Source organism: Narcine bancroftii, chromosome 7 (genome assembly GCF_036971445.1).
Source record: "Narcine bancroftii isolate sNarBan1 chromosome 7, sNarBan1.hap1, whole genome shotgun sequence".
NCBI classification, from domain to species: Eukaryota; Metazoa; Chordata; class Chondrichthyes; order Torpediniformes; family Narcinidae; genus Narcine; species Narcine bancroftii.
In genome coordinates this window covers 192443117-192455300 of record NC_091475.1, presented here as the reverse complement: position 1 = coordinate 192455300, position 12184 = coordinate 192443117, and the positions used below count along the sequence as shown (strand labels likewise).

The 12184-nt window shown below is 41.0% G+C and overlaps 1 protein-coding gene across 3 annotated transcripts in view; it reads right to left on the bottom strand.

The window, feature by feature from the left end:
- Nucleotides 1-12184, bottom strand: part of ppme1 (protein phosphatase methylesterase 1) — a 75828-nt gene that overhangs the window by 56960 nt on the left and 6684 nt on the right. For 2 of the 3 annotated variants that reach the window (XM_069891829.1, XM_069891830.1), the window contains one exon: nt 38-131. In XM_069891829.1, coding sequence (XP_069747930.1) covers nt 38-131 — 94 coding nt within the window. Of the gene's footprint in view, nt 1-37; nt 132-9388; nt 9740-12184 lie in introns of those variants that run through there. The other variant, XM_069891827.1, reaches the window with a different exon arrangement.

Here is a 12184-nt window from a genome sequence, read left to right as displayed (position 1 = left end):
GGCATTGCACAGTGCAGTTGAATTTTACAAAGGATATATCTTTACTTATTTCCCTTGCAATTGTGATATCTTCCATGGTTTCAAAATAATGGTTCCAGGGGACAGGTGAAAAATCCCGTTTTCTTCCAGGTCTATAACAAAGGAATAGAAATCATCTGTTATGACGGTAGCTTTCACAGTTCTATGTAGAATTTAGAACATGCCTGAGATTGGCCGATCTTGGAAACTGAGCAGGCTCAGGACTGGTGAGTACTTGGAGGGGAGACTGCCTAGAAACACCAGGTGCTGAAGGTTTCTGTGATGAGCATTGGACAAAGTGGTGACTCTCTGTCTGCCTGATGGTAGAGAAAAGAATTTCATGTCTGTTACATTCCAAAGGTAGTAATTACACGACAATAATGGAAACTTTTACCTTTATATTTAACCATTTGGGAGAAAAGGACTCACAAAATTGCCTTGTGACTTTAAGTCACAAGCTTGTGTAAATACTATACGCCATTTTGTGTAAATAGTCTTGTCTTAAGAATCGAGATAAAGAGCACGATGTTAAGGGAAACCTCTGTGTCTGTGGTTTCATTACTCTGGGTAACCAAGAGTGGGAGTTCGGTTCCTCATTTAACATTTCTGGCCATGGTTACAACATATAAATGAAGAGGTTACATGGTAATTAAAGCAGAAAACTGCAAATATTGGAAATCCAAAAGAATAATGTGTGGCAGCATCAATGGGGGGAGAAATAGTCAACGACTGCGGTTAAGGGCCATTCATCAGAATCAAAGGTCAGGCCAAGAGCGAGAGGGGAATTGACATAACAGTCCAGTGCAACCACAAGCTTCCAATGAATTGAAACTTTAATTCTCTTTTCCAAACCTATTCTCACCACTCTTCAGCAATTATCCAATCATGTTCAACACAAACTGAAGAGCATCACAAATTCCATTGCATTGCATATAGCCACATTTTTCATTTTCTCTCCCTCCACAGGTATGATTTTATCTTTCTTTTCAATCTGTTTCTTTATCTGTTTAGTTTCAATTATTTAAAAAAAATGTGACATTGACAACTTTGTTACAGACATTCTAAGCATCCCACTGCCTTTCCCTCTCTCCGCAACTTGAAACATGCTCATTTATTTTTCAGCTTTGCAAGTTTTGTTGAAGGCCCTTGACCTGAAAGAGTGAAACAGCAAAGACCCCAACATGAAATATTGAACCTGCTTCCAACATTTTTTATTTTTTCTTGACTGTTGACCACATTTTTAGGTTCTAATTTCAAGTCTAGCCCAATGCACTCAAACTACCCATCTTGTCTTTCTGTCACCCATCCTCTCATCTAATTCAGGTTGTGGGACGGCTACGTTAATCGATTTTCACCCTCTTCATTCATTACTTAGTCACACTATTCCTTCAAGATACACAAAACATTTGGCTTTCAAGTGAGTCTATGCTGTCAACTCCTGTTACAGACATTTCAGATTAATTGTCAGAGTTTATAGATGACATTACATTATAACCTTGAGATTCTTTTTCTTGAGGGAGAGGCAAAATTATCACTTATTGGCAGTGCAAAAAAGAACTGGCTCAACATACACATGCAAACAAATAAAGAAATATAAACAAACTGACTGCAATATAGAAAGAATTTTTTAAAAATCAATTAAGTACACAAGTAAGAGTCCTTAACTGAGCCCCTGATTGAGTTTGTTATTGAGGAGTCTGATGGTGGAGGGGTAACAGCTATTCCTGAGCCTGGTAGTGCAAGTCTTGTGGCACCTATACCTCTTTGCTGACGACAGCAGCGAGAACAGAGCGTGTGGTGGGTAGTGTGGCTACATGACAATTGTTGCTGCTTTCCGATGGCAGCGTGCCCAGAAGATATCCTCGGCTGTGGGGAGGCGTTTTGTGATGTCCTGGGCTGTGTCCACTATCTTAACCTCTCCACCTCTGATTCCCCCAATGTTCACTGGATTGTACACTTCTGCTCTTCCCTTCCTGAAGTCAACAATGATCTCCTTGCTTTTGGTGACATTGAGTGAGGGATTATTGTCGGTGCACCATCCAGCCAAGCTTTCAATCTCCCTCCTGTCTGCTAACTCATCAGATCTATATCATCACTCAGACAGCAGCTGATATGCTTCAACCCCAGCCTTGATGTGAGTGCCACTGGTCAAGTCACTGAAGCAGTTTACCATATTCTTCTTGGGCACCAGTACAATAAACACCTGTTTGAAACAGGTAGGTATCACACCCTGCTGGAGTGAGATATTGAAGATATCCATGAATACATTGGCAAGTTGTTCAGCACAGATTTTTGATATCCAGCCCGGTACACCACCTGGACAGGATGATTCCCTCAGATTCACTCTCCTGAAGGCAGCCCTCACGTCGTACTTGGATACGGAGAAAAGAGGATCATTAGAGAATGTGGGAGTGCGCAGTAATGGGTCTTCCTTATTCTTATGGTCAAATCTAGATTAGAAAGCATTGAGTTCATCTTGGAGAGGAATTGTGCCGTCACCTACTGCACCGGATTTAGGTTTTAATTTAATTCAGACAAACAGACAGGCCATTGCGGCCCACGAGTCCATACCACCCAATTTACCTACACCCTCAGTATGTTTTGAATGGTGGGAGGAAATCAGAGCCCCCGGGGAAAACCCATGCAGACACAGGGAGAACATACAAAGTCCTCACAGACAGCATGAGATTCAAACCCTGCTCCTGATCTCTGGCACTGTAAAAGTGTTGCGCCCACCGCTACGTCAACTGTGCCGCCTGGTTGGTCGCAGATTATGTCATTTAGACCCTGCACAGCTGTTGGGTATCTTTCGTTGTTTCCATTTTCATCCAGACACTCAACTTCACCCAGGAGACGGCTTTCCAAAGATCATACCTGCTCCTTCTGCAGTGATCTGGGTCTTCAGACTTACTTGCCTGTGACTTGGCTCTCAGCAGGTTCAGTTTTCATCGTTCACCCAAGCCTTCTGATTGGGGAAGACCCCGAACAATTTGATGGGGACACACAGACTTTATCAAAACGGCTGTGGATGAGTAACAGCCCTGGTGTAATCATTCAGATCCTCAGCTGAGTCCTTGAACTCCGCCCAATCCGCTGACTCGAGGAAGTCCTGTAACTGGTCTTTAGTCTCCAGTGACCACCTTCTAGCTGTCCTGATCTCTCAAGTTTTTTTTTCCCGCTCTGTCTGTCTGAAAACAGAAGGAACACAGCCAGGTGATCTGACTTGCCATAATGCAGTCTTGGGAAAGAACAGAAGGCCTTCCTTATCTTGGTGTAGCAATGATAGTGTGCTGGGACCTTTGATTTTAAAAAATGTTTTGTTTTTTTTTAAATAGCCATTAAAGTAATAAATCCCATTTATAATCATCATAACATAAATTCTATTGGTATGAACAAAGAACTTTAAGAAAGGCTTGTACCCTATTGTTATCCCAAAGCTCTTTATAAAGACAGGAAGTTCCCACTTTAGTGCAGGAAACATTATAGCCGATTAGTAAACAAGGTACCACAAACAGCAAAAATGACAAGTTATTTGCTTTAGCAATGGATTGAGAAATATGTTATCCAGGACATGGAAAACTTTCCCAGAGACATCTGCATCACAGACTATAGTCGTATTTCATGATGAAACAAGTGCTGGAATCTGTTCATCTTGATCCTGATATTTCAGATCAATTTAGAAAAAAATGTCCAGATGATGGAAATGCTCAGCAAATCAGGTAGCACCAATTAATTTTGAATGTTGTCTCTTTTTAATTCAATTATGTAACCTACTGACATTGATTTTTGGCTGTTTTTGTTGTTTTTTTTGTACACAAAGCTTCTCTTCAACTGCAGCAAGTATTTTGGAGCATATATTTATTGTCCAAAGTATGTGAGAATTAACTCATCATTAACAAGATGATTCCAGCATTTTCTGTTTTTATTCCCATCAATCCTTACCCGGTCAAACCCATGTTAAATTTCAACTTAACATTTTTCGACTTCACTAACATGGAGAACCCATCATCCCTGTTGAGTTCTTGCAAACCCAATCCGTGCTCTCTCCAAGATCTTGATATACTTTCCAAAACATGAATAGAGTTGTCTTTTTAAAAATATTTTAATTTTCATAACTTGTCAAACATTATCTTTTTTAACATACAGAGTTTGTATTTACCTTCTCCACCATCGAACAACTGAAAGTACCATCCATTAAATGACCTCGATAGCAAAACGAAAAACAACCCATATATTCCTTCCATCCTCTTTTCTCCCCTCCCAGTTTATATTTAACCCCTCCCCTGGAGCACCAATAACTAAGATATTGGTGCCAATCCCCCCACCATTGTGAGACATGCCTAATGCACCCATCTATCACTTGTATCTCCCTCCCTTTCCCTGAGCTCCCCGTATTCATTCTTACTTCTAGTATTCATTCAACTTTAAACATTAACATTATGAAACAAAAAACACACATCTCCCCTTGTATTCCTCACAATTACAATATTTACAGTCCATCTTTTCCCGGATTCCCTCTTCTCACCTTATTTACATTTAATCCTGAAGCGGTGGTAGGGTTCTTACAAAGTCTGTTGCCTTTCTTCAATCCTTAAAAAACTCTCTTTCCCCTCCTGCCCTTACCATCTTTAGCATTGCGGGGTGAAGGACGGTAAACTCGAATTCTTTTTGTTTAAGGTTCTTTTTAACCGAGTCAAATTCCTCCTATGTTTCAATACCACTGTGGTTATGACCGGGTAGAATAAATCCTTCTCCCCCTCATATTCCTAGCCTTTGCACCCACCACCACTGCCCGTAAGATCCTCTCTCTATTCTGGTAGCAAAGGAGTCTTTACAGGAGAGAGCATGGCCGTTGGTTTTGCCCTTGGTGGGGGGGGGGGGGTGGTGGACGAGAGACCAGTGGGCCCATCCTATTCTTAGATTATTTTTGATGTCTTCCTTCTTTTTGGGATCTTTATATTTTAGGGGATCTTCTCATATATATCTCATATATATCTCTTCCTCGGTGAGCTCTTGGGTCGCTCTACAAGCACCTCACCACTATCTTGGATCTCCCTAACGTGATGTTTTAAACTGACAGCTGGTTCTCTTGTTCTATTAATAGACCAGCAAAGCATGAAGTGGATGAAAATTGCACACTGCATGAACTGTGAAAAACTATACAATTATAGATTTTACATCAGTAGTTCTGCTTAGAACATCATTTTAATACAAGGGTCAAAAACTAATTTTTTTTATAGATCCACCACTAGTAATGGTGCCAGCAAAGGGTGTTACATTCCAAATGTCACACAATAGTTCAGGTTATACAGTTATTTCAGTCTAGAAAGGTCTTTTCTATAATACAGGTATAGTGGTTTCCAAAATGCACAAGTCTGGTGACCAGCCTACACAAAAACTGATTCACCTCACTGCAGACCTGCCACTTCCACATCAAACACTGGCTGAATTGGTCTCAAATTTAAATGCTGCTCTAATGAATGATACAATAGAGACTCAAAAATCACACTCAACTAGAGTATCAAATATGATTTCAGTTTTATACAACAGAAAATCAATCACATATTTATTGCAAAAAGGCAATGTAAAATAGTGGATAAGGATTTCAGATTTATTGTCAAGAGTACATAGCCTGAGATTCTTTTTTCTGATGGTGGTGAGGTGCAATAGAGAGTATAAAAAAATCAAACTGTTCAAGTAAGAGTCCATGAATGAGTCTCCGATTGAGTTTGTTGTTGAAGAGGTAAAGGTTCCATTATTGACATGTAATACTACATTTAGAATATAACAAACATTAAATTTTTTAACTTTTGTCTATGTAAGGCAGGTAGAGAGTCATCACTTTGTCCAGAGCCCCTCACAGAAACCTACAGCATCTGATGTTCCTTGTCAGTCTCCCCTCCAAATACTGACCAGGCCTGAGCCCACTTAGCTTCTGAGATCAGGCATATTCAGGCTATTAGGCTTCTGTTGGTAGAGGAGTAGCAGTTGTTCCTGAACCCGGTGGTGCAAGTCTTGTGGCACCTTACCTCTTTCCTGATGACAGCAGCGAGAACAGTGTGTGCTAGGTTGTGTGGATTGATAATTGCTGCTGCTCTCTGACAGCAGTTTTTGGAGGGATTTATGCTCAAGGCATGGTCCCTATTCCAGACCATGATGCAGCCGGTCAGCACACTTTCCAACACACATCTATAGAAATTTGCCAGAGTTTCTGGTGTCTCATACCAGACTGTGATGCAGCACACTTTCCATCACACGTCTAGAAATTTGTCACGGTTTCTGGTGTCATACCAAACTTCCGCAAACTCCAGAGGAAGTAGAGATGCTGACATGCTTTCTTCATGATGCCATTCGATGTGTTGAGTCCAGGAAAGATCCTGAAATGATCACTATTAAATTTGCTCATTTTCTCCACCTCTAATCCCCCAATAATCACTGGATTGTATACCTCTGGTTTTCCCATCCTAAAGTCAACAATCAGCTCCTTAGTTTGGGTGACATTGAGTGCAAGGTTGTTGTTGGTGCACCATTCAGCCAAGTTTTCAATCTTCCTCCTGTGTGCTGACTCATTCCCTTTCTTTACACAACACATCACCTTGGCATCGTTGGAAAATTTGTAGATGGTGTTGTTTTTGTACCAAGCCATGCAGTTGTAGGTGTAAAGTGTGTAGAGGAGGCAGCTAATAATGTAGCCATGTGGTGCTCCAGTACTGATGGAGATTGTGGAGAAGTCCTTGCCAATCCTCACTGATTGTGGTCTGGAGGCGAGGAAATCCATGTTCCAATTATACAGTGCGGTGTTGAGTCCCAGGTCTTGGAGTTTGCTGATCAGTTTTGAGGGAACGATGATGTATTCAAAATAAAGTAAAATGTTTTTTTTAAAAAATACTTTATTTAAGTTTTGAGAAAATACAGAATATAGGACTCAATATAATAACAATAATACATTGAATATAAAATCAAAGAAAAACATTCATAAGGTCCAAAAATAAAAATAAAAAGGAGAGTACCTCTTCTCCCACCACCCCCTCCCCAGATTTGAAAGGGGGCAGACAGCAGAGAATAGAGGGAAGTAAAAGAGAAAATAGAAAAGAAAAAGCAACAGGAGTTTGCTGTCACATTTGCTGTTTGCTCTCAGAGTCACATCATTTTAAAAGTATTAAATTTCTAATAAGGAGTATACTAATTGACAAATATCAAAATAAATTATAAAATCAGAGAATTTAAGTAATCTAAATAAAGTTGCAAATTTTGTTGAACATACTATATCTCTTCTTCTTCTTTGGCTTGGCTTGGCGGACGAAGATTTATGGAGGGGGTAAAAGTCCACATCAGCTGCAGGCTCGTTTGTGGCTGACAAGTCCGATGCGGGACAGGCAGACACGGTTGCAGCGGCTGCAGGGGAAAATTGGTTGGTTGGGGTTGGGTGTTGGGCTTTTCCTCCTTTGCCTTTTGTCAGTGAGGTGGGCTCTGCGGTCTTCTTCAAAGGAGGTTGCTGCCCGCCAAACTGTGAGGCGCTAAGATGCACGGTTTGAGGCGATATCAGCCCACTGGCGGTGGTCAATGTGTCAATCTATTCCTAAGACTATCAGTAATCTTCTCAAGGGGAATACAACTTTGCACTTCCATGTTCTAACAATCAATGTGAAGTAGGGAATTGGATTTCCAAGTTTCCACTATACATTTCCTGGCTATTGACAATGCAACTTTAATAAATTTAGATTTACTTCTGCAGAAGTTAACTTTTATAACTGCCAAATTCCCCAGAAGAAACAATTCCAAGTCTAGAGAGAAGTTCACCCCCACAATTTTTGTCAACACTTCCCCCAATTCCATCCAAAAGGGTCTCAACTTCGTGCATAACGAGGTGGAATGAAAAAAAGTACCAACATCAATACCACATCTAAAACACCTATCAGAAAATTCTGGTCATTTTTATGTATTATTTGAGGTGTGAGATATAATTGGTGCAGAAAATTATAACGAATCAGTCTATATCTAGAATTAATTAAGGTAGTCATGCTATCTACACATAGATCTGACCAGCATTGTAGATTGATTACAATGTCCAAATCCGATTCCCATCTCTCCCTTGATCTATGTAGTCCAGATTTTGGGGTTTGATCTTGGATGAGAGCAAATATCGATATATTAGAGATAAATTTGGTTGTATTCCACTTCGAATTAGAATTTCCATGAGCACATTGATAGGACCATTAACGGTCCCCACTTTCCCCCTCAAAATAGATTGCAATTGGAGATAGCAGAAGAATGTGCTGTTCGGTAAATTATATTTATTTTTAAGTCCCTCAAAAGACATAAACTGCCCCTGTTGATCATAACAATCTTCAATGCACCTGATACCATGTTGGTACCAGGTAGCCAAGATTCTATTACCCAAAGTCATGGGTATTAAACTGTTTTGAGATAGAGATGTTTTGAGGATAATCATTCTTTTAATCCCACAAATTGTTTAATTTTATCCTAAATATAAATATTTCAATAATGGGTTATTTGTTTTCCTTTTAATTCATTTAAAATTCCATTTGTAACTAAATCCTCCTGCCATCTCTTCTCCTACCATGTGCAAGCCAATTAAAGTAAAATTATAGCTGATCAGCTGATATGTGCATCCACACTGAAGATCAAAAAGTAAGAAAAAGGGAAGCTTTTTTTCTTCTTTAAGTGAAGAACCTTTGCATTTGACTCATACGGACTCTGTCAAATCGTAAATGCTGAGACGTCTTAATAAAATTTAAAGGCCTGCGTACAAATAATACAATGCAGGGAAAATTGAGGCCAACGATACAGCAGAAATTGTTCCCACCTCATCAGGTCTAATGTTCCAAACATAACTGGTAGGGTCTTCCTCGCAACTGATTAATCAGGGGTGGCCAACCTTTTAATTTAGACATCCAGCATGGTAACAGGGCATTTAGCCCCAAGAGTCTGTACCTGGGGGGGAGGGGGGGGGGGGGCTGTAGGTTAATTGGCCGGCACGAGCTCGAGGGCCGAAATGTCCTGTTACCATGCTGGATGTCTAAATTGAACATTAAAATTGCATTGGTCTGCAGGTAATATATTTCATATTACAAATATGAAATCTAATATATGGACATTAACAAACTTGCTGTGTTATACCCATTTCTATCAAATAGGTATGGTGAAATGACCTTAACTTTTGAGACATTGCTACTATTTGCTCGAGATTTTGGTTATCAGAAATGTCAAACTGCAAATTTAGAATCTCCTTCAAGCATCAGTCTGTCAGAAAGCCAAAATAAAAATCAGATTCCAGATTTATTGTCAGGGTGCATCCATGACATCAGACCCAACCTCTCAAGTTGGAAGAACTCGTGTGCACACTCACCCCATCCTCATTTTCGACCCTGCCTGAAGACCTGGCCGCATCGGTGGGCGAGAGGGCAATTTGCTCAAGAACAGCTCTTTCTCCAGAGAAGACATCTTTTCAGATGCATGAACCAAAAGCAAATGGTCAGTGGTTGACCAGCTTATTTGCTGTTATATGAGGCGGCGACTGCTCCTCCTCGACACTAGGTCAGGTGCCCTCAAACGATGACCAGCAGGAAAAATCATGAAGTACATTTAACTCAGTTCCTGAAGATGGCCAACACCTCCGAAAAGGAAGACGGTTATTGCTTACGGGCCTCGGGACTTGTAGTCCCCGAGAGCACGTTCCGTGAGGCAACTGGGCCGAACGTCATCCACCGGAAACTACAATTCCCGGGAAGGCGTTCGCCAATGACGTCATGGCGACGCGGGTGGGCTCGCTGCCAGGCTTTCTGGACGTTGGCGTGCGTGGCCCGGCGCGTCGTGGCTCACGTGACCAAGGATTTTCGAAGGGGGGGGGGCGCGGCTGGGGGAGATAAGCGATGGGGCTGCTGGCCCCGATATTGGTGATTCCTGTCGTCAACTCTTGCATCAAGACATTTCTGCAGTGTACCTTCTGCTGAGAAGACAGGTTTAGAATGTCAAAAGTCTAATCTGAAGTTTCAATATTCACAATTTATACAGAATAATAGTGAGAAGAAGCCCATGTGATTGAGGTCATGCTAACTGTGGACAAGAATTGCATCCACCACAGCACAGCAATCTTTCCAATCCCCTTTGACACAAGAACTTAAGAAATAGGACCATCCAGCCCGTCAAGCCTGCTCCACCTGATCTGATGATAGGCTCATCTCCCCAATCTGCCTTTTCCCCATATCCCTTACTATGTAAAAATCTATCCAACCTTGCCTTAAATATATTTACTGAGGTCGCCTCCACTGCTTCAATGGGCAGGGAATTCACCACCCTCTGGGAAAAGCAGTTCCTCTTCAAGCCTGTCCTTAATCTACTACCCCAAATCCTGAGGTTATTCCTAAGTATAATGTCTCCCACCAATGAAAACAATTTACCTACCTCTATCTTATCTATGCCATTCATAATTTTATCCGTTTCTATAATATCCCCTCCCAGTTTTCAGATTTATTGTCAGTACAAACATGGCATCACTTACAACCCTGAGATTCTTTCTCCTGCAGCCGAGGTAGAATCAGCAAAAAAAAATACACAATGTACACATGTAAACCAATAAATAAATGTAAACAAACTGCAATACACAGAAGAAAAAAAGTGCAAATGTAAGACTCCTTAATAAGCCCCTGATTGAGTTTATTGTTGAGGATTCTGATAGTGGAGGTGTAGCAGCTGTTCCTGAACCCAATGGTGTGAGTCTTGTGGCACCTCTTTCCTGATGGTACCAGTGAGAACAGAGCGTGGCTGGGTGGTGTGGATCTTTTGATGATTGCTGCTGCTCTCTATTCTTCTAAATTCCAGCGAGTTCAGCCCCAGATGCCTCAATCTCTCCTCACAGTATAACCCCCTCTTCTCTGAAATCAACCTGGTGAACCTTCTCTGGACTGCCTCCAAAGCCAGTATATCCTGGAGACAAGAACTGCATGCAGTACTCCAGTACCTTTTTGAAGTCAGCTAGTGAATCTGCTTCCACCACCATTTCAGAAATTAATTACAAATCACACTGCATGATCCATAAATGACGTCTGGCTTTTTTTCCCAGTACATTGACATCCATTCTGTGATTAATTACTCTTGCACCAATGCCAATAGTTTCCTTATCCCTGTCAGCTGCATATTCCCTTGCAATGCACAGTGATGGCAATTGATAACCCCAAGAACCCTCATCAACCAGGCCATGCCCTCTTCTCACTGCTACCATCAGAAAGGAGGTACAAGAGGCTGAAGATGAACACCCAATGGCACAAAAACAGCTTCTTCTCCTTGGGCATCAGATTTCTGAATGGACAATGAACCACAAACCTAACCTCACTTTCTCTTCTTTGTGCACTAATTTATTTTTTTTTAATGAAATTTAGAGCAATGTTGCATTTGTACTGCTGCCGCAAAACAACAAATTTTATGACATGTTCATGACAATAAATTCTTGGATAACACCACACCCTCCACCTCAAATTGACAACATTTCAGGGAACAAATGAACAAGAATCTGTAATACAAGCCATGCCTAATAGGACAACAAAAAAGTTGGCATAATGTTTGGATGATAAGTGCCAGAATTAATAAGTACCCAAGCAAAGGTCTGAACCCTCTGCAATTTGCCTTTCGTCACATTTGCTCCACAGAAGACGCAATATCACTGGCTCCACTCAGCTCTGGATTACCTCTAAAATAGCAATTCATACATACGGCTGCTCTTCATAGACTACAGTTTAGCCTTCAACATCATTATTCCCTCAGTGCTGGTCAAGAAGCTCCAAACCCTGGGCCTCTGTATCCCCCTCTGCAAATGGATCCTTGACTTCAACATTGGAAGACCACAGTCATTACAAATTTATTGACTCAATGAAAATATTTTTAAAAAGGAAGACCATAGTCAGTATGAATTGGTAAAAATATCTCCTCCTTAGTATCAACACACTGCTCTACCAACTATACACCCATGATTGTGTGGTCAGGGACAATTCCAATGCAATCTATAAATTATCCGACGACACCACAGTTGTTGGCAGCATCACAAATGGCAATGAGGAAGTATATAGGAGGGAGATAAATCAGCTTGTTGAGTGGTGTCACTCCAACAACCTTGTGCTCAACGTTAGCAAAACCAAGGAGATGATTGTGG